This window comes from Coregonus clupeaformis, chromosome 15, assembly GCF_020615455.1.
Source record: "Coregonus clupeaformis isolate EN_2021a chromosome 15, ASM2061545v1, whole genome shotgun sequence".
In the NCBI taxonomy this organism is placed as follows: domain Eukaryota; kingdom Metazoa; phylum Chordata; class Actinopteri; order Salmoniformes; family Salmonidae; genus Coregonus; species Coregonus clupeaformis.
Genome location: NC_059206.1, coordinates 62,506,066 through 62,531,760, shown reverse-complemented (window position 1 = coordinate 62,531,760; position 25,695 = coordinate 62,506,066). Strand labels below are relative to the sequence as shown.

Sequence of the window (25,695 nt, the reverse complement as noted above, 5' to 3'; positions counted from 1 at the left end):
CTTTGCATAGGCACAGTACCTTTATAGTATAATGACCCTTTCCTCACTTCTCCCACAGAGGCTGTCCAAGGAGAAAAGAGAAAGCAAGAGCCTGACTTGACGTACGATGAGCAAAAACCGACAGCCTATCAAGGTTACCAACCCTTCCCTTTCTCTCTCCACTCCTGGACACCCACCCTGCCTACTCCACGCCTCTCCCAGCTTTGAGCCCCCGGCTGGGGGCAAGACTGGGTACCCAGACGCAGGTGGCTAGGAGTGGAGCTGCCTGTGCCCTATGGAACCGAGAGCCATTCCCAAGGTTCTCAAGCAGCGCACTACTCCGCATCCCACAATTTCACTGTCAACTCCCCCTTTCTGTATACCTGCCTGAGGACTTTGGGACTGATATCTAGTTTTGGGTCTGTGCTTTTAATATTTTGTTGGATGAATGAATACATTTTTTATGTTGGGTTTATTTCTTACCCCTCTTCTTTTTGTCTGCTTTATCTTTTTTTTCCCCCAATAAAATTGCTATAGCAACTGTGCGACTAGCGAGCTATGATTGTGTGGCTGCCTGTTGCACAAATCACGGTTGTAGCTACATTTTTATTTATTTTTTAAGAACAAACTTTGTAAATAAAATGTTAACATTTTGCGCTTTGCTCTCCTGCCATGCTTTTCTCTTGTCACATCTAGAGTTGAATGAATCTGATGGGTTAAGTGCCTGTCTCAACTCCTGAGTGCAATGGGTTGCCTCTGTGGGAAAAGTCTAGAACTCATCTTTCTATCACACAATATGCACCAAATGCCTCAATGGATACTTCAAAGTCACTCTACAAGATTACATGTTGCAGCTTATCATTTTATTTTGAATGGGAGGGAAGGGGGGAAAAAGACTGCAATAGGAAGACATGAAATCCACTTCAACCTGCCTAACATTATTCGATCAGCATGCTTTGTAAACAGGTGTGTAGACTAACAGGAATGCTTTCACGGGGCCCCTTCCTAACAATGTAGAGAAATAATAAAGTAATAAAAATAATGGTTGATGCACAATGAGTAACGATAGCTTGGCTACATACAAGGGGTACCAGTACCGAGTCCATGTGCAGGGGTACGAGGTAATAACTTGGCTATATAAAAGGGGTACCAGTACCGAGTCCATGTGCAGGGGTTTGAGGTAGATATGTACATATAGGTAGGAATAAAGTGACAGATAATAAACAGTAGCAGCAGTGTATGTGGTGAGTCAATGTTAGTGCAAAAAGGGTTATTGCAGATAGTCCGGGTAGCTATTTGGTTAACTATTTAAAAAGGTATAATATGCAGAAATCGGATCCTACCATTTTGCTTGCTAAAATGTGAATAGTTAGGCCTAATTTCAGCTTGTGACAAAACTCTGGACCACGAAGCCAGTTCCACCACTTTTTCATTGTTCCCTAATCAGGGAAGACCTGGGACACCAGGTGGGTACAATTAATCATCAGGTAGAACAGAACCAGCAGTCGCTGGACCTCATAGGGTAAGAGGTGAGAATCATTGTACCATCTAAACCGCTGTGAAATATATTTTCAATAACCAAAGATATTGTCTTTTCAGCTGTTTGAAGCTGGTGTACAAAACCGAAAGTAAAAAGGCACAAAAACTAAACTTAGGAACGGGAAACATAGACATAGAGCACATAAAACATATCTACCCTCTAGACTTGTTTTCAATGAGAATGAAAGATCTCATAATCTACATTTATATGTGTGAATCTTGGTCGTCCCCCCAAAAAGATACATGTTGCAGCTTTTAACTCAACTATTTAGCTGTCTTATGGCTTGGGGGTAGAAGCTGTTCAGGTCCTGTTGGTTCCAGCTTGGTGCATCGGGTACCGCTTTGCCGTGGTGGTAGCAGAAAGAACAGTCTGACTTGGGTGGCAGGAGAGTCTGACAATTCTTGGGTTCTTCTTACACTCGCCTAGCATAGACGCTTTTCCATGGATGGCAGGGAGCCCCGGCCTCAGTGATGTACTGCGCAGTACGCACTACCCTGTGTAGCGTCCATGGCGGCCGATGCAGTTGGTCAAGATGCTTTCAGTCGTGTGCAGCTGTATAACTTTGACTTTGAGGGCCAGCCGCGGCTCCTCTTTAGAACGGGGTGTTGGTGTTTGGACCAAGGATAGAACCTTTAAAGGCTCTGCAAGTGGACAATCCGGCGATCTGCAGTGGCCGCATAACATTTACTGGCGGTTCTGCCTCCCAAGATAGTCGGAGCATCTATACTTCTTAGAGCTGCTACATAGCCTGTTGTGGAGAGTTGTCGGAGTAGATTTCTGTTCTTACTGACCTCTCATCCACCACTCTACCGGCCAACCAATCATGCCAATGTGGAGCTATACAGAGCCCTAGTCATTGTTTAAAACATTGGGAGGTGCACGGCGATGCGGAACAGAGCTCGATTTGGCCTCCGGAAGCTCTGGTAATTACTTCAAAACTCTCCCACGTGACCCTCGGATGGCACGGGAGTAAGCAGAAATAGGCTTTTATTGATGTGGACACCCGAGGAACTTGAGCTGTCGACCCGCCCACTACAGCCCTGTTGACGTGGATGGGGACGTGGCCCCGGCCCTCCGCTTCCTGTAGTCCACTATCAGCTCTTTGTTTGCTGACGTTGGGGGAAGAGGCTGCTGTCCTGGCACCAAACTGCCAGGTTCTGACCTCCCCCTATAGGCCAGGGATGGGCAACTGGCGACCACGGCCGCCCCCTTTGCAGGCTCCGCAGACCAATACGTAAATTAAAGTTGGGGTCTCAACTCAACTGCTGAGTTAGAATGATAGAATACAAAGGTGCAATTTTGAAATGTGGTTGTGCATCAGAAGTCACTTTAATTAGGCCCATTTCAGCAAAATTTTTAGATTGGTAAGTTAGTCTAGCGTCCAGCTATCTAAACTTGGTAGTAAGCAAGGTAGAATTACTGACCGGTGGGCTTCCATTGGATCAGTTATCATATTAAAAATCCGCAAACATTTGCCTCCACCTTAGCGGCAAAATATGTAGAATTGCAGGAAAGTAGCTGAAAACTGGGCAAACATTTCTTTCCGCCCCCATGACAAAATGTGTAGAATCTGGCACAAATGAACTTTAAAAACGTAAAACGCTTTACTTCTTCGCTGTCACGAGGGGGCCGCTAAAATGTTTTGCTCGCAAGGGGTGGGGGGATATGGATGGGGTACGCAGACCCACAAGCCACCGATGAGTTCCTTTGGTGGCCCCAACCCCTAATAACAATGCTGCCCCATCCCTGCTACAGGCTGTCTCATCGGGTCGGCCAGTGATTAAGCCTACCACCGCCGTGGCTTCGCCGGCAAACGTAGGTTACTGGTATTGGGAGCCAGCGCAGCTACACAGTCGTGGGTGGAACAGGGAGTATAGAGGGGACCAAGCACGCGACTCCTGAGGGGGCCCCTGTGCTGAGGGTCAGTGTGGCGGATGTATTGATTCCTACCCTCACCTCCTGGGGGCAGCCAGTCAGGAAGTCCAGGATCCAGTTGCAGAGGTTCAGTCTTACGGTCCTTAGCTTAGTGATGAGCTTCGAGGGCACTATGGTAGTGATCTTCTCGTGGACATGATGATAGCTTGCGTGGCTGGGCTACTGTCAGAATACAAACAACCTGGTATTATTGTTGGAGCTAACATCCGACTCCTGCTACGACTGTGGTAGCCAGCTTTTAAACAAAATGCTGGTGGTGTATTCAGCCGGATTCCATCAGCAAACTGAACAAAAATTTCCAATAGAAACTCTTGTTTTTTTATGGCAAAATGTTTTTTGGTTTGGAGTAAATTCGTTTCGCTGGAGTGAACGTTTTGCAACAGACGAAACATTCTGCAACTGAATCCGACTAATGAACACACCCCTAGGGTGTAATCATTCCACCAATAATTTGCAACACGTTTCGTTTACAACTAAAACGAGAGTTTCTATTGGACAAATTCAGGTAGGTTCCTCCCCGTTTCGTTCTGTTTAAGAAACGTTTTGCAACAGAATCACTGGAAATAATACACCCCTGATGTACAGTATGTAACTGGTTAACTAGGGAACGTAAAATAGCTGATGGGTTACAGAAGATTTAACGTTATTACGTTGACTTAACTTAGCTAATACGCCTACCATTGAGCATATTATTCACTGTGTTAAAGGACAGAGTTAATGCAGAATTTGAAGTTCACATTTGTGTAACGTTAGGTAAGTTGACGTTAGCTAGTTAGCTACAGTAGCTAGCGTCTAACGTTAGAGTTACTCGCCAACGTTGGCGAAAACGTACCCGCTTTTTAAATTATTCGGCTACAAAGCGCAGTAGATAAAAGTCAGAGCTATTTCATATGGTTAATATGGCGGAACAGCTACTTACCAAAATAAAATGTATTTGAAAGAAGTAAACAAACATGCAGCAGTAAACGTCAACCGCCTGTTCTTCATTCAAACGTGAGTATGTTCGCTGCTATTGGTTATAAACCGTAAACGTCAACTCTCCATCGCCTTCACGTAAATCTATGGGTCGCCGTTTACCCATTACTGCCACCTGCTGTTGTATTTGTTTAGTGCACCGTATTATTTTCGAACGTTTCAGATACTGCATGTTCGCAAAGACAAAATTCAATTGAAGTCACAGTCAATGCCCATACTGGATTTGAGTAATTGTATTCACAAGACAGTATTTATTTTATTTTCATACAAAAGACTTAACATTCAAACATTCCAAGTCAAGTTGTATACACAAACAAACTAACCCTCTGCATCTGTCCCACTCGATGATTGGCATTCACTTTTTAATACAGACACAGCAAACTTGAATATATTGAATATCGCACGCTATTCCATCACACAAAAACTACCATCCATCTTTCATCATCATCACTAAACCTTCAGATAAGCAAAGCATACATTTATGTCTGTCTATCTTTACTTTTTCGGCTCCTGACCAGTGGTTTAGGAGTGACCCTACTCCCCCCCCTACCCTCTAGCCCTATAGTCATGCAGCTCCTGCTGGCTAGCTCCACCCCCATCCTGATCATGGGTATCAAGGCCACACTGCAGCGGCGGAAGAGCGTGCCCATGCCCATCCTCTCCTTCAGCAGGCTGTCGCTGATGGCACCCAGGGACAACTTCCTTCCCCTCCCCAGGCACTGGCAGAGCAGTGCCTCCACGGTGGGACTTGCCCCCAGCTGAGATGTCCTCCTGCGGGGGCAGAGTGAGGAAGGAGGCCACAGCTGGTAGGAAAGGCTGATCTGTCCCAGTAAGGCCTCAGTTAGACTCATGTCTAGCTTCCAGTCCTTAGATGGGGAGGTTGTCTTCCCCTGCTTAGACCCTCCAGTCAAGGCCTTCTTTGTCTCAGGTTTTGCCTCTGGCAGCTTCACTGTTTTATAGTGGTTCTCCCACTTTGCCCAGAGGTGTGCTGGAAGGGGCTTGTAAATCATTTACACTTACATTTTAGTCATTTAGCAGACACTCATATCCAGAGCGACTTACAGTTAGTGAGTGCATACATTATTTATTATTATTGTTTTGTATCTTAACATTTTTTTCTTCTATTTTTTCATTTTCATTTTTTTCATACTGGTCCCCCATGGGAATCGAACCCACAACCCTGGTGTTGCAAGCGCCATGCTCTACCAACTGAGCTACACGGGACTACAATCAAGTCCTTTCAGAACAATTGAGGCAGGCCTTCTCATGGCGGTGCTTTCCGAGTGGCCTGTGACCTTCTGGGTGAATTGCACAATAAAAGGTGGTGCATTCTGCTTGACTGCTCTCTGGTAAGCCAGACCGAGAAACTTGACCGATTTACCGCGACCACAAAGCCTGGGGACTTCATGTGCGCCTTGCAGATATTCAGTGCTCAGACCGCATCTTCTTCATGGCTTTCAGCAGCAGATCATTGATAGGACCATTACCCTCCTGAGCTGCGACGAATGGGAACCATGCGACCGCATGCTTTTCGACGCAGTTCAGGTCATAGTCCAGTGCTTTGAGGATGAAGTCAGCTTTTAACATGGTGGAGATTCAGTGGTCCCATTACTCCTAGGCAATTCAAGCCAACTGGGTGAAGGCGTTGTTCTCTCTGTTCAGTGAACTCTTTACATCCCAATTTAACAACACACAATTAATGAGTTGTAATTTGCTGACCCTAAAAACAGAGTCTCCTCAAACAAAAACAACCACTGTGAGTGTGACTCTGAGCCTCCAACTCTCACAAGAATACAAAGTAGTAGTGTGAAAGAGTGATTTGCTGTTGCTATTGGAAATGGGAGTAGTTCTAGTAGTAAATCTACGCCAGGCAATGAAAGGCCCACTCCACTCCATCCAACAATGAGAAGTTGACCAATCCCACAGACTGTCGTCACACTGGATATAGACAGAGGGCAATTCACTTCCCAATATAAATCCCTGAATTTAAAATACTTTGTACTGGACATTGGATTACTAAACTGGAGAGGTTGGACAAAGTACAAGGGAAACAGTGGAAGCACCTTTGGAATCTGCATATATACTCCTGCACCGTTAAAGTAAGCATACAGTGGGAGTTGATATTAAAGCCGTGCAACAATCTAACTTACACTGCTCAAACAAATAAAGGGAACACTTAAACAACACACTGTAACTCCAAGTCAATCACACTTCTGTGAAATCAAACTGTCCACTTAGGAAGCAACACTGATTTCTGACAATAAATTTACACACACGCAAATGGAATAGACAACAGGTGGAAATTATAGGCAATTAGCAAGACACCCCCTAATAAAGGACTGGTTTTGTATGTGGTGACCAGCAGACCACTTCTCAGTTCCTATGCTTCCTGAACTGATGTTTTGGTCACTTTTGGAATGCTGGCGGTGCTTTCACGCTGTGGTAGCATGAGACGAGAGTCTACAACCCAGCACAAGTGGCTCAGGTAGGCAGCTCATCCAGGATGGCACATCAATGTGAGCTGTGTGGCAAGAAGGTTTGCTGTGTCCGTCAGCGTAGTGTCCAGAGCACGGAGGCGCTACCAGGAGACAGGCCGGTACATCAGGAGATGTGGAGGAGGCCGCGAGAGGGAGGGCAACAACCCAGGCAGCAGGACTGCTACATCCGCCTTTTGTGCAAGGAGGAGCACTGCCAGAGCCCTGCAAAATGACCTCCAGCAGGCCACACAAATGTCATGTGGTCTGCTCGAATCGGTCAGAAACAGGACTCCATGAGGGGGTGGTGGTGAGGGCCCGACGTCGCCACAGGTGGGGGTTGTGCTTACAGCCCAACACTGCGCAGGACGCTTGGGCATTTGCCAGAGAACACCAAGATTGGCAAATCCGCCACTGTGCTCTTCTACAGATGAAAGCAGGTTCACACTGAGCACGTGGACAGACGTACAGTCTGGAGACGCCGTGGAGAGAACGCTCTGCTGCCTGCAAGGCATCCTCCAGCACGACACGGTCTGGCGGTGGGTCAGCCATGGTGTGGGGTGGCATTTCTTTTGGGGGGGGGCCGCGACAGCCCTCCATGTGTTCGCCAGAGGCAGCCTGACTGCCATTAGGTACCGAGATGAGATCCTCAGACCCCTTGTAGAGACCATATGCTGGTGCGAGTCTGGGTTCCCCTAATGCAAAGACAATGCTAGACCCTCATGTGGCTGGAGTGTGTCAGCAGTTCCTGCAAGAGGAAGGCATTGGACGCTATGGACTGGCCCGCCCCATTCCCCATGAATCAATTGAGCACATCTGGGACATGTCTCGCTCCATCCACAACGGGACCACGTTGCACCACACAGACTGTCCAGGAGTTGGCGGATGCTTTAGTCCAGGTCCGGGAGGAGATCCCTCAGGAGACCATCCGCCACCTCATCAGGAGCATGCCCAGGCGTGTAGGGAGGTCATACAGGGCACGCGGAGGCCACACACTACTGAGCCTCATTTTGACTTGTTTTAAGGACATTAGCATCAAAGTTGGATCAGCTTCAGTGTGGTTTTCCACTTTAATTTTGAGGGTGACTCCAAATCCAGACCTCCATGGGTTGATACATTTGATTTCCATTGATAATTTTTGTGTGATTTTGTTGTCAGCACATTCAACTATGTAAAGAAAAAGTATTTAATAAGATTATTTCATTCATTCAGATCTAGGATGTGTTATTTTAGTGTTCCTTTATTTTTTTTGAGCAGTGTAGATAGTAATGGTAGTGAACATGCCTTTACTAAACAGAACTCAACCGTAAAGATTCCATCTGATAAGTGATAGTGTGCACTGCAGTGTAACTGAGGTGCACTCTCCCAGCCTAGAGGTGCAGTTGGGATAAATGTCTCTAGAACGTAACTTACTTAGTAAAATAAATATCATGGTCGGGTATAACCAACAATTTCAAAAGCACTCTATCTTTACAGGAGAAATAAAACAATCCATGTTTTAAATAAAACAATTGTTTATAATATTGCATTTATTTAGTTAAATATTCATATTTTCTCAGATTCACTCTGTAAAACAATTATTGAGTGCGTGATTCCAAAGCCAATCCATAGAACCAGAAGCATAGAACCAGAAGCATTCAGCTGGCCGGGTTCTGTTCCAACAGCCACCGGGGTCTGACCCGGGGCACCTCAGCGAAGCCCCCGTCAACGAACCAGCAGGTGATGTCTGCCGTGGTCCAAGGTGAAGAAGAAAGAGTCTGTCTCCAGTGGCTCCGGGCTGAGACACTGACCTGGGGTCTGCAGATAGGACCCTCTGATGGCGGCCGCAGCCTTTGACCGCGAAGGAACCGGTAACCTGGGTCCGGTCACGAGGTTCTAGAGAAACGGGGACAGTCAGAGAGGAAGAAACCCAGTGAACATAGATCTACTTTGAACAATAGGCCAAATGGATGACGGAGAAACATTACTTTTTTAATACCATTGACTTTATCTGGTAAGATGCAATGATATTATACAAAAACACGTAGCAAAAAACAATTAACGCACAATGGAGCCCCCTTTTAAAAAGCAATAATAAAGCTCTCAAGTCAACCTCAGCTCAGGGGGAATTCTATAGGCTTACCTGCATTGATGGGGGCAAGGAACTCATCCAGCTCTCTCTCTGCATGGGGGGTGAAGCGCACCTCCAGATTGGTCACAGGAGGCTCCCTGATCCAGCCAGCAATGGTGCTGTAGGCCTCTTGCCCATAGCAAGGCCTAGCACTATCTTCCACTGGCTCCAATGGCTTGGTTTTAGGGCCATCTGAAGCCTGGGACTTTCCTACAGAGCTCCCCAGGGTGAGGTGGTCATCTCCCTGGCTGATGTAGGCCTTGAGCTCCCCCAGCACAGTGGTGAGGTCTTTGAATGGGGCTTTAGGAGCAGAAGAGCTGGAGGCATCGCCTGGACGGTGGATGTGAACTTTGGATTTGTCTTTTGAGTGGAGTATTCTGGGATCTGTGCTATGACTATTCCCTCTCTCAACCCCCAATGTCCAACTGGGGATCATCAGTACAGGAGAAAGAAGCTATTGAGTCTGAATGCAACCTCTCCACACTGGTGGTCCCCTCTTCTGATGGTACATTGGTGCCCTCAGGTTGGACGCCACAGTCATAAGTATCTGTGTCAATGTCCAGTCTACTGTGTGGGGAGTCATAGTCAGAGATGTAGGGTTTGATATCCAGGACAGGGGTGCCTGCGATCATGTCTATCTCACTCAGATGAAGTGTGTCATCTAGAGAAAGTAGAAACCACATAGCAGGCAGTTCGAAATTGAACAATAGTGTTCCTATGGCATGCCAAGCTTATAAATTAGGGGGACAATAAGGCTAGAACATGCCTGCAATGTCTGACACACCCTATAAAAACACACACACTCTCTCTCACACACACACACATACATACACAATGTACTGCTCAACCTGAAAAGAGACTGCAACATTCTGGGGGTTATATATTAGGGGATGCACCGTCACACTGTGCAGAACAGCAAAGCAATTTGAGCTGGTTTTGGCGACTGATACTAACCTGTGACTCTGTCTAGCTTGGCCAGGGTCAGACCCAGGGCGTTGGGCCGGTGGGGGCTACGTGTGGAGTACACCCCTACCCTCTGGCCGTTCAGTCTGGGTGGCTTCACCTTAGCCTTATAACTCAGGTGGCCGTTCTTATGGAAGAGGAAGACCACCCTGGAAATGGAATGAGTGACAGCAGGCTTATGTATTTATTGTACATGTGTAGACAAATTGGGAATGTTGGGAGGTAAGTTGATCAAAAAAGTGCATGACTAAGAAAATGATTGACATCCTTGAAACGTTTTGCTAATGAGAGAATTGTCTTTGCAAAAAATACAGATTGTTTTATGTAGTACTGCAATTGCCACCTTCTTAAACAGCCTTAAGTTTAGCTAGCTACCACCTCTCCTACGTTTAGCTCCGTATCCCAGTCTCTAGTACGTACCAGACATGAGAATAGTTGTCCAGGCCGACCAGTGAGTGTTCAGGGTTGTTGAAGACACTCTGCTGGATCTGAAGGGTGGCCCTGGAGGGCCCACATATGGTTGGCTGTCTGGGGGTACCATTCTTCACTGAGAAACAGGAGCTGATGTAACCTATGGGGACTGTCTGGATGGTCCCTGTGAAGTAGAAATTGACACATTCGAACATTAATTAAAAGATCCATTATCTAGCTTTGTGCCCGACCCGACAGATTTCAGATAAAAATGCAAGCTATAGATCTGTCGTTCTCATTTAAAGTTATTCTCATTGGAAGCAAGTCTGATAAGCGGAAGATTTCTATGTGCGATATTTCTATATTGATTCTATATTGAATAGAAGTTTTAATTAAGTGCCAGTCAGATAAAGCTAAACACAATGGTCAAGACAAGTCATGCGAGGAAGATATAAGAGGGATATAAGCGAGAGATCGAGTGTCATAGCTAGCTACCTTTCTCAAGTGAATTCTGTGTCTCTATGTCTGCCTGTGGCCTTAGCTGACTCTTTGGAGATCGACTCTGGCCAAGGTGTGTCAGAGCAGACTGGAGAGATGTCATGTGTTTTCGATGAGAACGAACAGCACTGTCCAACAATTGCCTGGGGGGAAAACATGCAAATACCTGTGTTGACACATTATGGTCAGCAGCATATAGTCAGTTTGTAATACGGATAACGACTTAGCTAGATGCTTTTTCCAAGAAGCCATTTGTTGCATTATGCATTCATTTCATACCTGAGATTCTTGATTTCTTTTCGCATAACAGATATCTGCTGGTGGAGTTTGTTGACATGCTCGGTACAGTTGCAAGAGGCAGACATTTTGATAGCGTCTTGATTGCTTTGCTAGTTTGTCATTGAATAGATTAAATCGATCTGAATTCATTCAATAACATCTGATAATGTTGTAAAATATCAGATTGTTTACGCTGCCTAACAAAGGTACACATGGGCAAATCTGCTGAAATGCTTCCGCACATGTGTGTGTCGTCATTTCTAGCTGGCCAACCAGCAACTTACTAATGGAAAGCGGTGACTGAATACCGTAGCAAGCAGGCGCAAATTATATTATGTAAATTGTGAAGTAAAACATCAAACTCGTGTCCTGTTGGAGAGTTATGGATGAAAAGCGTATAAATAAATATTTTTTCACTACTGTAAAAGGACAGCAGAGGGCACTATTAAGCAAGTGACACTTGTTCTTGTTTTAATAATTGATCATAACAAGGATACGGTCATATTATCAACAAAGCATCACACCTTTATTATCATAGCGCTTATCTCAAATAAACAATTAGTATAAAATAAAATCAAAATTAGAAAACACAGCTACCAGAAATGATTAAATACAAATGTACTTTCAAATGCTGCCATATTTAGCTTGTACAAATAATTTTGTAAATTCAGATAGTGCAGTTCTTGCAACATAACATTTCAGACACCATTCATGAAGCAAAAATAAATAAATCCATGGGTAGGTTTAAAGCTTGAATTCATGCATTTCATTGTACAAACATTACATTTCGATATATTTCGCATCCGTACTCTATCAGGCTCAACATTACAAAGATGAGTTAACCAGTAAGGCTAAACGGCATCACCTCTCAATCCAAATGCACATGTTGACAGAATAGATTACTATGCATGTAATCTGTATGTATGTTATCAGAGGCCAGATCAGCGTGGATTTCAGAAGAAGTTTCTTGGCGGATGATCTTCTGAAGGAGCGCCAGTGGAGAACCTGGGGAACGTAGAGAACACTCTATTTTGTTCAGGCACTTTGACAGACAGCTCCTCACTTGAACCTATGACAGAAAGGTGGTTAGTTTAACATTTCTGGTTATACTATATGTGACAAGATCATATCCCCACAGCTAGATAACATCACAGTGAGCTCATTGGCCAGCCACTTCAGTACATTCAGAAGTCAAGTACATGACTGCAAAGAGACATGATTTAATTGATGTCATTAGTACCTTGATCAGTGCCCTGGTTGTTTTGAGATGGAGGGATGTCTTCCTTCTCATCAGGACCCAAGTCCTCAATCAGCACCTGGTCCAGGGGGTCACTACCCTGATCACTGCCTTTTGTGTACAGTGTCTCCAACGGGGACAGTGCAGGGGCAGTAACAGGGTTATACATTGGAGAAGGGGCAACAACAGGCACAGGAGCAGGGGCAAGGAAAGGGATAGGGGCTGGGACGGGGGGAACGTACGCCGGTAGTGATTCTGGTGGGCTAGGGTCCACCGGAAGGAATGGGGATAGTGAGATCAAGGTAGGGGCAGGGGTGACTTCAACTGGTTTGGACACCACCTTAACAATGACAGCCTCCTGTTCTGGCTCTTCCTGGGAAGCCGGGAGCTCCGGTGTTGGATCAGTCTTCCTCGGCCTTCCTCTTCTTCCCGAGCTACTCTTCTCCTCTCTTCCTCTCACTCTCTTCCTCCTGCTCTCCACCCTGATGTCACACAAATAGAAATGTAATCGTGGGTCGTCGTTATACACTTCCTCTCAACTGGAATGTTTACACTGTGCAGCTGACGGAGGTTGATATGCTTGGCCATATTCATTCATTCATTGTTGATAGTGCAAAGTCCTTGATTTAAATGTGTGGTGCCAATAGTTGGGAACACCTAAGCAACCTTTGGTTTCCTCTTGCTCCATATTGGATAAAATGCGCTGGAAGACTGATAGGCAGCCAACTACGATCATTATAAAATATACTGTTTCATGTACACAACTTTATTCATGCATGTATAACACATCTATTACTATTTTCAGGTCTTACATTCTTTAAACATACAAAAACATAAAGTAATGTTAAGTGGCTTTTCAGCCAAACTTGTTTAAGCACGTAAGCACTAGAGTAAGCCAATAAGGTCAAAGGGCTTGGCAGCTGTACTGAAGCCCACACAGTCCACTCAAGTTTCTAGTTAAACACATTTTTGTCGGCTGAAGCACAAAATCGCAGTCATTAGCGGCTCAAATCGAGGCCTATTCCTAACTCTAACATGTTTGTTAAAGGATGAGTGTGCATGACTAGTTCTGCACCTTTTCTTAACGTCTACATTTACCCATAAACCCACTGGTTAGTCGCCTTCTCCTCGGCCTCTGCCTTTCTTTTCTTGAGAAGGTCTCTGTCTCTTAGCCGCCGCCGGATCCCACCTGTAACACCAACCAACCTACACCAGTCAGCCAGCCAGTCAGTCAGCCAGCCATCAATGACAGACAGGACACTTCACTCTCATTCATCATTTGAATTCTATACATCAATAGTCAGAGTATAAGACACATTTAAAAAAATATCTTTATTAACAGACAATGGTTCAATAAAAAGTGGGTTAGGAACTTTGTTTCATTCTGATTTTGTTCACTGTCCTCTCTCTACCTGATCAATCACTGGTTTATACTGTAGTAACAAAACTGTCTCCATATTTGAATGTTCCGGTGGTTTATGCTGTTGTATGATTTGTGTCAGAAATTGACTGCAAAACCAATGCAGCTATGTAGCAGCAGTTATATAAACCACCAGCATACCAAAGTATAGGATGATTAGTACATGTTATACCATGGCATTGTTGAATACTCCTTTCTGATTGGCTTAAAGGGCATTCTAGAGCGTGCATTATTCCCCTATAACACACAGTATATTTTCACAGTAGAATTCAATGGCTATAGTTCATTCTTACATGTTTTTGTTTGAGCTGCTTTTAAAAGAAAATGTTGAATTGAAAACAGTATTGGTATAGGATGATTAGTACATGTTAGTACATGGTGTCTGGGACTACGAACATACAGTATCAGAAACATACTTGTATGTGGATACAGACAGAGAACATCTACAGTGAAAGTGTCTTCCAAATACATGTTCCTATTGAGTTGCAATCATCTTAGTGGTGCATCTGTTTGCATAGATCAACCATCAGTAAGTCCTTTGTGACCCAGTTTGCAGCAAAATACATTGGCAGGAATATGCATGAATAGAGTCTATGTTAACAAATACAAAGACAGTATGACATACTCATACTAGGACTAAGATAGTAACCTTTTCCAGAGAACACAATGGTATATCTGAGAAATAATCGGATATTTCACTATAAAACACAGAATAGAGACAATGTTCAGAGGTCATTTACCTTGGTTATCATCGAGATTATCATCATATTCCAACTCTGGTTTCTCTTTATCCAACGTCCCCTCCATTTTGCGTCCCGTAGAAATGAATGTAACTTTTTGAGAGGGGCAAGCAAGCAGAGAGGGGTAAAAACGTAGATAAAAAATTGTGTCTGTTTGCAAGTCCCGCCCCCAAAAAAGAATTATCTGGTTAACCATTACCATAGCCCTGGAAGAGTTCTTGTGGCTCAGCTCTTATCATATTTGTAAAGGTGGAGGAGTTGGCACAATACGGGCATAAAAAAAGCAGACCATGTTGCTGGCTGTGTGTGTGTGTGTGTGTGTGTGTGTGTGTGAGCGAGCGAGAGAGTTGTCATGGGGTTAGCTATACAGATGTGTGTGTCTGGGAATAGCTTGCAGCAGAGTATAAATAAAAGGTGCTGAGTGTGTCACTGGTGCTCAGCAGAGGGAATTACTGAATTCAGGCAATTTCTCCCTTGGTGTTATGCAATATCCAGTCAGTGATATGAGAAGGGGCACAGTAGGGTTAGACTAGAGGAAATAAAGCCCAGAGGGACTGAGGCAGTCAGTGTAGGTAGGCTAGCTAGCTGTGAGTCAACGCTGCTGGGATAGACTGTGTGGAGCTTGTTAGAAGGGTCGTTAGCCATAGACATGCACACATTCCAGAAAGCTCCACCTTTCATCATGCACACAGAACACCAGTCCTACATACATACAAACATACATACAGTGCTTGACTTGGACTGAAATAAGTGCCGCTGGTACTCACTTTGGGTGACAGTACTGTTTATATTTAGGTGCAGGAGTTCCACAATACCTTTGAGCTAATATTCTATAAGAGGAACAGGAGCTCAAGCAGTAAAACATTTGAGGTGCCAGTACTCAGCTCTGGGGAGCTCCTGCCCAAGTCAAGCACTGAATACATAGTCTACATATCTTAGGCCATGACTTTTTCTCTTTCGAGAACTACAGTATGAAAAATGTATGCACTCACTAACTGTAAGTCGCTCTGGATAAGAGCATCTGCTAAAATGACTAAAATGTAAAAATGAGAAAATCATTTTGAAAATAAAGTCAAATATCCTATATACCAGATTCACTGGAACTACAGTATACATTCCTATAAGTTGGAAAGTAAACACAATGCCCTCCAACCCATTCACTGAATACTATCTAGTCTGACATAAATATAACTTTCTGGCTGTTGTATTTTCTTTCTCACAAAGGAAGAACATAGCCACAAAACCTTGACATACCGGCAGATGTTTTGCTTTTGAATCAGGCGGCAAAAGTACCCCCCTCAGGGTCTTCTACAGTAGAGAGTGGAGGCATAACCATCTTATCTCATCGCAAGGAAGCTGCTCATTCTCTGGGCGTGTCCGCAATCTTCTCCCTGCACATTGAAGCCTCAGCCTGCTGTCCGTGTCTGAGCCAGTGAGCCTCTCTGGGAGCCGCTGCTTCACTGAGAGCAAATAAGACTCAACTTCGGGGCCCTATACTTGATTACTGATACTTAGCCTAGTTTCTGGCTTTGGAATTTTGTGCCAAATTGAATTTTTCTCAAACAATAATTTTACATCAACTTAGTAGATGACCAAGTACTTTATGTAAGCCATTGAAAATAGTAAGTAAACCATAGCCTAAACAGTTCATTCTGGGAGACTAGCAACTCCTAATGCAAGGCCACAAAGTGTACTGCCCTACAAATACTCTATTGACTACCAGATATGTGACACCTCCTCTATTTTCATCTTCAGCTTTGGAGGAAAGAATTTGACAATGACACTTATGCAGAACAATTTGCAAAGCAATAGTAGGTTACCAAAATAATAACTCAATGAGCAATAAACGAGGACACACACACATACACAAAACTACCTTGAAAAATACATATTGAGAGAAAATCAGTTTGCTGGGGATCCTGCTGTCAAAATCGAAGCAACTAACACACTAACTCATCAGTAGATATTATACTCAAAGGTTCACAATAAAACACCCCCTTCTGTCTCTTAAAGGGGCAATCTGCACTTGCCACATCCATTTTTGGACATATAAATTAATTATATGTACACATTGATTCTTGAAGAATATAATTTATAAATGCCTCATGAGCTTAGTTCAACTGTCCTACCTCATCAGAACCCAAAAATATACGTTTTTTTTTACTCCAATGTTTGTAAACAAAGTAGCTTCAAACCATGGTTAAAACTATCATTTTGATTTCATGGCTGGTCAGTCCTTGCATCCATTTGAGAGTGGTTACATTTCTCCAGCCCCCTCCCTCAGCGTTTTACTGAAACAGGGGTAGCGAAAACGCTTTGTTATTGTTTCAACTCCTGATTGCCCCTTTAAAGGCTTGCACATATTTCTAAGCAATCGATTAGATAAGCAGATACAGTTAGAGGAAAGAAGTCACCCATACACACCCATATTGCATGATAGCCTCATGAGTTTGTGGATGCTGTACAAATAGACATTGCAGTGCCCTCTCCTGGTAAATACTTTCCATTACCGAATACCATTTTCAAAACAGAGTTGAAATGTACAGCATTGTACAGTAAGGCCTACAATGGTATGTATTTTAGAACATCGATTCTAAGATGGTTACATTCATATCCCAGATACAAAACAGCTGTTTTCATGTTTTACATATTGTGATTTAAAAGCTGTGATTTTCCAAATGTTACCCACCATATTAATTAAAATACATACCAAAATAAAAACACATGGCTATCTCAAGCATAGTAGTTGAATAGGTGCCGTTTGTCTTGAATAGGACACACATTGGTGACCTGACTAGATCATACGAAAGGCTTTTGTAGAGATGCACCTAGCGATGCAAGACTCTTTCATTGAAACATAAAAAATAAACTAAATTGGCTTGTTGATGAATATCAATTTTCACTAAGGTAATTTGTTGCTGGTTCATAATTGCCATTGGTGTAAGTGTTTCTTGTTCTGACCGAGAGAGAAAGGTGCTCTTTGGTGGCAGAGGGAGGCACACTGGTGTGTTTTTCTGCTTCGGGGATCTTGCGTCTCTATGCAGGAAGTGTACCCCCTCACCGTGTGCATATACAATGCTCTCTTCACTGCAAACCAAATAAACGCACTCTACCTACCGGGTTCTAATAAAAGGGCAAATTGAATGAGATTATTGGGCATCGTCATATTGCTCGAGATGGTGATTATTGGTAAATGAAAAGTGTACATACATTGAATAATGTTTATTTGTTCATATGTACATTAGGACTACAATGTAATGTGTTTTAGGTTACGTTGAAATGTACTGATAAACAAAGAATGCTATGAGATTAATTTGATGCTGCCTTGTTGTCAACAGGTATCTTCTTATATCTAAATTTCAAAATAAGGCCTTTTAATTAATCAATCAATAATACAATAATTAGGTGGTTGCTTAGATTTGTCCTGTTTCACACATGTACAAGTGTATATTATAGACGTGTGTGAAATGGAAATGTTTATTTTTGCATATCCCAACTCCATCTGAGACACCCTCGAAGAGTGGGGGTCAAGGCTGGTGGGTGGGGGGGGGATTTGCTCAAACATCTCCGCAGTAGATGTTTGAATAAAGTAAATAATAGTCTTGATTTTATTTGTTTTTTTCCATTAGCAATTTTGCAATTATTTCTGATTATGTAATTCTTAAATACATTTCAAATCTTCGATTTACAGAATGTTAATTAAAAACGGGTTATTTAAAATAAAAATAATCAAATAAACACAGAAAAAAAATGGAGTTTCAATGTATAATTGTACATAATACATCACTTTTTTCACCAGAAATAAATTTCACCCCAGTTGTTTCATGGCAGCGTCATGTTTTGTGACTGCATTGACTGTTTAACGGCAGTGCGCGTTTCTGACCACAGATGGCGCTGTTGAGTATATATTTTGTTTCAGTCCCGTTTCCCTCCATGGTTTCTCCTCTCCCCGTGTAACTTGGCGTTTGGCTCAGTTCATTATACAGTCCCATATTCTCCCTCCATTAGGGCATCTCTCTGCCTTTGGACTGAATATAAATTACACCGACACCCAAGAGAGAAAAGTTCAACTTTCGTAGGGCAAGATGGACATGAAAAAGAGGATCCACTTGGAGCTAAGAAACAGGACACCATCTGATGTAAGTCGTGCCTTTAAAACCAAACCTTTAGTTTTCTGGCTAGCTTGCTACTTTTTTGCTTTCCAAGTGACCTGTGTAGCTAATGGTGACCACATGGGCTTAATGTTTCTCATTTATTAATAGAGCGGAAAATACTTAACTGTAACCAGCTACATTATACTGTCCCCGTTGGGGCGTGTAGAGGCAACAAGACAAGAAAAGCTATATTCAATCGTTACTTTCGAAAGCCGATTATTTTAGCTTTCTGGCATTATTGCAGTTTTAACCGTTTCGCAGCCTCCCAGTAGATGTTGCACACACACGGTTCGAATGCAACGTTGTCTCAATTATTTGTTAACTTATACATCTGTTGTAGGTGACATGTTTTTCCACGATGCGTTAATCATAGACGGAATGGTTTATTTTATATAGACCTTGGTAGCCATGTTTGTTGCTAGCATAAAGCTAAAGTGGGGTGCCCTTTATTACAATACACTTTTAAATCCACACCAATAATCCAAAAATTGAGTTTACAGCATGCTCCTACTTTTGTGATATCATTAATGAGATCACGGGTGGATTCTTTTCGACATTTTCCCCTGATTGGGTAGGGACCCAGATTAGCTAGCTAGCAAACAAAATTAGTCACTAGTTCTCACGAGTCATCCACATCTTGTAGGCTACAACAACTACTATACCGCCTTTTCGCTAACAATAATGTAACGTTTTTATATTACTAATTTACTAACAATCAACTGAAGTTGTTGAAGGGGAATAGCCAGCTACTATGTCGGATGATCTACTCGCCTAGCTTCACATCCCGTCAAATGTTACATTATTCGATTTGAGATTCATAAACTAAATTTAATTTCCGCAAATTGAAGCTGATTGTTACAATGTTTCTAATTCGAATCATTCAAGCAGCGTTCAGCGAATGTTTGGTTCCCGCCATATTATTCCCGCAACTACCACGAAAGAAAACGAAATACCTATTGAATCTGGCTAACCTCCACGTTCAGATTCGGTATTTTGTATATCATGTTAATAATTTGTCATTTAATGCTTAGGCTACTGACAATCTCCGAATAACGTGTTGGTCGCCGGCTCGTGCAATAGCCTGCCTGAATGACACGAGACCGAGGAAACTGCGTTCGGTGCGTGGGTTGCTAAAACTCGACGTTGACGCTCACTGGTTTTCATGCAAACATTGATAATAAAAGTATTCTACATTGGAAGTTAATTTTAAGGGATATTTTTACGTAATTACTGCTTGTAAACAGCCATCCCTCTTCGGAGAGTTTAGAGAACTCTGCATACTGTATCTCAGGAATCGCCATGTTGTCATTCTGCCGTCTTTGAAGCTCAGGCGAAATGAACTCCATCTTTGTTTGACTAATTTCCGTTCTGAATATTTCCTTCGACGTTGTTTACGAAACGCTGATATAATGTAACAAACTGGCCTATCGGTCGTTCGCTCGACGGCAAGGCAATCCATTTCCCCAATAAATTCGATTTGAAAATAAAAAGTGTATCTTTACAGAGTATATTCGCAATCCTTTCCATTGCTGTAGGGTAGGTAATGGCGGTCAGTCAGGCTTCTCTTGCAGGTACTCAACTGCACGGCAGCGCTTAAAAGGGCAATGGCTAGCCTGTAGCGAGCTTGCTAACAAAAAGCATTGCATGTATCTTTAGTGACTGCATCAGCGGGCCAAGTGAAGGTAGAACTGTATTGTGTGGTTCTTCCTCGTGGCAGCTGGTTCAAAGAAACAACCGCGGTGCTTCGACATAAAACATCATGCAACCAAATACCTTTATTGATGGCTCGACTCGACAGCTTTATCAATGTTTAATTTTGCCAGTGTTCAAATCATGATCTTTTGACGGTCAACATTAACTTTCTTCGAGTTTTTGGTTGTGTAACGACTGTCCCTGACTATTACAAGTGAACTCTTTAAACGATGAAATGTAACATTTTGTAGGAAGGAACTGAGAAGTTGCAAGTATTCATACTAAAGTCAGGAATAATGTGAGTGGAATAACAACCACTCCTATCATTGAGGTCCATATTTTGTATATTGACCTTTTTTTTCATCATGAAGTTCAAATTCAAGCTTAGTTTTTATTTGATTCCTTAACAACGTATTGATATTGATTACTGTTGCCAACATATGTGGCCATTCTAAACAGGTTTCCCACACCATTTTTTGCATATGCGTAAAATAAAGCTTTTATAACATGGGTGTATTCTCAATGTTTAGTGTTTGTAGTGCATCTGTAAACAATGCATGCATGTTCTTTGATTTACATAGATGACAATTTTACACATTTTATCTTTTTTATTCGTATAGGTACGAGAACTTGTCCTGGACAACTGCAGATCAAATGAAGGGAAAATCGAAGGCCTCACAGCAGAATTCATCAATCTGGAATTCCTCAGTTTGATAAACGTTGGCTTAATCTCAGTCTCCAACCTTCCCAAACTTGGGAAACTCAAAAAGGTAAAGTTTGACTTTATGATAATAATACTTTTTTACACAAGCTTACTTAAATTTACAGTAAAAAAACAATGTTTTAAGACATTTGTGTTGACTCTTAAAAAAAAAAAACGTCAATTCTTGCTGGGGGGGTGGGTATAGAAAGAGACATTCGTTGGTCCCTAATGGCACCCTATTCTCTATATAGTGCACTACCTTTGAGAGCCCTAGTCTAAAGTATTTTTTTGACACAAGCTTACACTTACATTTACAGTAATAAAATGTAGACATTTGTGTTGTTGGGGGGTAGAAAAAGCCATTGACTACGTCCCTAATGGCACTCATATAGTGCACTACCTTTGAGAGCCCTGGTCTAAAGTAGTGCACTATGTAATGTAAGGAATAGGGTTCTATTTGGGACATAATCATTGTTTTCTGAAAGACTGTTACTTGCTTGGGAGTTTTTTTGACAGAAGTGACTGATATATCTTCACATTATGTTGCAGTTGGAACTCAGTGACAACAGAATCTCTGGTGGCCTTGACGTGCTAGCAGAGAAACTCCCCAACCTCACACATCTAAATCTAAGCGGGAACAAACTGAAAGACATCAGCACGTTGGAACCTTTGGTAGGTACACCAAACTCCCGGTAGAGCACAATACAGTGTGACACCATCTCATTGTCTCAGGCTATGCCTCAAATGACACTATTCCCCATATAGAGTTCTGACCACAGACTTATTTGGCAATCGGATTTGTTTCAGACTTATTTCTGGTTTTGTTTCCCAATGTGGCTCTAGTCAAAATTAGTTTGCTAGCCTATATGGGGGAAACGGTGTGCTCTAAAATCTAATTAGAGATTTATTCAGGCAGTGTTCTTCACCCCCTAATTAACCTACACACATTTGGTCCCACAGAAAAAGCTGGACAGCCTGAAGTCTCTGGACCTGTTCAACTGTGAGGTGACCAACCTGAACGACTACAGGGAGAGTGTATTCAAGCTGCTCCCTCAGCTCACCTACCTGGATGGGTACGACATGGAGGACCGTGAGGCATCCGACTCGGACGGAGAGGTGGACGGTGTGGACGATGACGACGATGAGGGTGGGCAGCCATTTCGTTTTTTTGTGTTTTGATGGAGTATGAGGAAATGCAGATGTGAGTTGAGAATGGGGGTCTTCGATTCCCGGGACAACCCATACATACAATGTATGCTCGCTTGACTAAGGCGCTTTGAATAAAAGTGTCTGCTAAATGGCATTATTATATATTATAATCCATATTAATACATTGTGGGTGTTTTGTCATGCAAGTGAATTCTATTGTGTATTTGTAGGTTTTGTCGGCATGTATCTGTGTGATGACTGACAATGGATGTGATGTATTTGTTTTTTTAGAAGGAGAGGAGGATGAGGAGGGAGAGGAGGAAGACTTTGACGAGGAGGATGACGATGACGAAGAGGAGGGAGTAGAAGCAGAGGAGGAGGATGAGGTCAGCGGCGATGAAGAGGTAAAGCCCTTTTTGGTTTGTTTGTGACTCAATAGTTTAAAAGATCAACCGTGGGGATATGGTTTGAGAGCTCTGTGGATTCTGACCTGCTCTGTCCCTTCTCTCCAGGAGGAAGACCTTGGCATTGACGGTGAAGTTGAAGATGAGGATGATGATGATGACGACGATGAAGAGGGTATGTCATTCTCATACTTTTTGTCACAAGCTCATGTCCAAATCTCATGTTAAAAAGTTTCACTTGACTAAGTATAGTGTAATAACCCTTTCCCATTTCCTCCAGAAGTTGAGGCTGTCAAAGGCGAGAAGAGAAAGCGAGAACCTGACGATGAAGATGACGACGATGATGATGACGAGGACGACGATTAAGAGCAAAAAACAAGAGCCTATCAAGTTACCAACCCCTTCCCTCTCCACCCTTACACCCTCCCTACTCCACGTCTCTCCCCCAGCTTTGAGCCCCCGTGTGGGGAAAGACTGTACCGGACGGGTGGTCCGAGTGGAGCTGCCTGTGCCCCATGGAACCGAGAGCCATTCCCAAGGTTCTCAAGCAGCGCACCACTCCGCATTCCACAATTTCACTGTCAACTCCCCCTTTATGTATACCTGTGTGAGGACTTTGGGACTGGTATCTAGTTTTGGGTCTGTGCTTTTAATATTTTGTTGGATGAACTCTGAATTTATATTTTTTGTTGTTGGGTTTATTATTTCTTCCCCCTCTTCTTTTTGTCTTTGTTTTATTTTCCGTTCCTTATCCCCCCCCCCCCAATAAAATTATTGCTATAGCAACTGTGTGATGAGCGAGCTATGATTTTGTGGCCGCCTGTTGCACAAATCAAGGTTGTAGCTACATTTTTACTTTCTGTATGACAAAACTACTTTGTAAATAAAATGTAAAATTTTGCGCGTTGCTCTCCTCCTGCCATCCTTTTCTCTAGTCACATCTAAAGTTGATGACTTGAATGTATTTGATGGGTTAAGTGCAAGTTGTCTGTATCACCCCCTGCTGAGTGCAATAGGTTGCCTCAGTGGGAAAAGTATAACACTCATCGATCACATAGAATATTCATTCGCCAAAGGCCTCAGAATGGATACTTCAAAGTCACTCTACAAGATGACATGTTGCACCCTCATCATTTTATTATTTTGAATGGGAGGGAAGGGGAAAAATACAGAAATAGGAAGACATTAAATCCTCTTTAACCCCAGAGCTGCCATGTGTTGGCACTTCTCTTTGTATGTTTGACTTCGAGAGTTGCGGAAGAGGTTATTGGTTAAATTCTAATTTATTTTGCTTTTGACTACTCCTCGTAGAGATCGAGGACTCTAGTGCCCAAAAGCCTGTTTTAGCATGGGCAGCACCACTGAGGACTTTCACCATTTTGAAGTAGTCAACTGGGTGGGACTTCCTATGGCTTAAGGATGGATCACATAATTCCATCCAGGTCGCCAGGAGGAATCAGACATTGAATTATACTTGTGAGCAAACGTTCCATAACTGCAAATGGTAGTAAATCGCCAACCTTGGCTTTATACCTGTTCAAACACACTCCAAGGTGGCAGTTTTCCCCCTTTTCAGTTTGTGCCAACTCATAGAAGTTGAAGAAAATGGACTACTTTAAATGGAGATGGCCTCAATGGCGCTGCCAGTGTTCTCACAGAAGCCATAATGGGGCAGATACAATGTTGCGACATTAAGTCGATGGTGCTTCTACAACAGTCAAATGTCAAAGCAACAAAGAGTGGGTTGAGTGTGAAGGGTTTATGTCCTTGCATTGGAGAGGTACTGGCCTTTTCTCAATTGGATTTGCTCAACTCCTGCATCCTCTCATTTCTCTCTGGCCTCCTTTTGAAAAAGGTCTAAAGGTAATCGAGGAGAAGTGAGGGAAAGTGGACGAAAATGCGCTTGTATGTAATGAGACTACTCCAATCGCGCGTCTTCAGGCAAATTATGTTTACAGGGTTGAATCCCCAAATAAATGTATAAAGTGATCTAAACAAATGTTGCTAGTTGTGCAATACATTTTATAGATCAAAGGATAAGTAGCATATCATTAAAAAATGTTTGCATGCTTTTATACTTCCAAGAAAACGATAGCTGATTGTGGCAGATGTCAAAGGGGGTATGGCAGATACACTTGTTCTTCTTCGCCAAAAGGAGGCTATCGAGGAGGGGAGGACCTTCTTGTGTTTGCCTACTAACGAATAGACACTCTTCGACCACTTATCGGTTTCCTGGTCACGGAGGAGAATGGGCCGGCAGAGGACAGACTTTTTCCAAATGAGAAAAGGCCAATGTGTTCAACTCTTACCTCTTGCACTTCATGTGTTCCCACAATTCTCGATATGAACTATGCAGAGAAGTGTCTAAGTAGTCAAGGAGGCAGTGGTTCTGGGGTTTAATCCCTGCCTTGCATCCATGTGGTTGTGGGTTCAAATCTTACCTCTTGTGCTTTGTGTATGCTTCCACAGTTCTCAATGTCAAATATACAAAGAGAAGTGTGAAGGAGTCTGTAGTTAATTTGATCTTGGGTTTTCGACAATATGGCTTTTAAAGGCGGAGATCGCATTCACAGTAAACACTGCACATGTCGACTCAATTGGAAACCGCGAGCAGATTCATGCTGCGTTCAAAACAAAGTGGGAAGGTGGAAAAAATCCACTTGAACGCCTCTCCAAATCGTAATTACTAAAGGGAAACTCATCTCTGAGCTCAGACTTCTCCCACGTGCTGACCTCTGACATTACCTACTAAGGAAATGACCTCAATAACAGCAATTTCGGCAGTTAAATGTTACAAAACATAATTTATAAAAAGCAATCTATTAATATGGTTTTTGAACACTATAATTAGTTTACAAACGTAGCTCAGCTGGTAGAGCACGGCGCTTGTAACGCTAAGGTAGTGGGTTCGATCCCCGGGACCACCCATACACACAAAAAAAATGTATGCACGCATGACTGTAAGTCGCTTTGGATAAAAGCGTCTGCTATTATTATTACTTTCGGTTTATGCTTGACAACAAATGTGTAAT

General features: G+C 42.9%; 3 protein-coding genes across 7 annotated transcripts; 1 reads left to right on the top strand and 2 right to left on the bottom strand.

The window, feature by feature from the left end:
* Positions 1 to 5,854: 5,854 nt before the first annotated feature.
* LOC121580983 (tRNA (adenine(37)-N6)-methyltransferase) lies at positions 5,855 to 11,568 on the bottom strand. The gene is given in 9 exon segments (XM_045225467.1): positions 5,855 to 6,006; positions 7,332 to 7,525; positions 8,694 to 8,778; positions 9,026 to 9,431; positions 9,433 to 9,674; positions 9,968 to 10,125; positions 10,397 to 10,571; positions 10,883 to 11,028; positions 11,165 to 11,568. Coding segments are annotated over 9 exon segments (1,644 nt in total). The 5' UTR covers positions 11,251 to 11,568.
* A 98-nt stretch (positions 11,569 to 11,666) lies between these two features.
* On the bottom strand, positions 11,667 to 15,834 carry hemgn (hemogen). Of its 4 annotated transcripts, none has more exons than XM_041896283.1 (5): positions 15,816 to 15,834; positions 14,562 to 14,654; positions 13,500 to 13,590; positions 12,405 to 12,883; positions 11,667 to 12,169 (listed from the first exon to the last, which is right to left on the bottom strand). In XM_041896283.1, exons 2-5 carry the CDS (start codon positions 14,626 to 14,628, stop codon positions 12,033 to 12,035), a joined length of 774 nt encoding a protein of 257 aa, XP_041752217.1. In that variant the 5' UTR covers positions 14,629 to 14,654; positions 15,816 to 15,834; the 3' UTR covers positions 11,667 to 12,032. The 4 variants fall into 4 exon arrangements, with proteins under 4 accessions (XP_041752217.1, XP_041752209.1, XP_041752190.1 ...); XM_041896275.1 differs by lacking the exon at positions 15,816 to 15,834 and adding an exon at positions 14,761 to 14,815 and having other exon boundaries at positions 11,667 to 12,233; XM_041896256.1 differs by lacking the exon at positions 15,816 to 15,834 and adding an exon at positions 14,761 to 14,815.
* A 2,552-nt stretch (positions 15,835 to 18,386) lies between these two features.
* On the top strand, positions 18,387 to 23,564 carry LOC121581009 (acidic leucine-rich nuclear phosphoprotein 32 family member B). 2 transcript variants are annotated; one of them, XM_041896296.2, is made up of 7 exons: positions 18,387 to 18,700; positions 21,028 to 21,177; positions 21,660 to 21,782; positions 22,071 to 22,257; positions 22,551 to 22,663; positions 22,772 to 22,838; positions 22,944 to 23,032. In XM_041896296.2, exons 1-7 carry the CDS (start codon positions 18,647 to 18,649, stop codon positions 23,027 to 23,029), a joined length of 780 nt encoding a protein of 259 aa, XP_041752230.1. In that variant the 5' UTR covers positions 18,387 to 18,646; the 3' UTR covers positions 23,030 to 23,032. The 2 variants fall into 2 exon arrangements, with proteins under 2 accessions (XP_041752230.1, XP_041752237.1); XM_041896303.2 differs by having other exon boundaries at positions 18,404 to 18,700; positions 22,947 to 23,564.
* Positions 23,565 to 25,695: the final 2,131 nt, after the last annotated feature.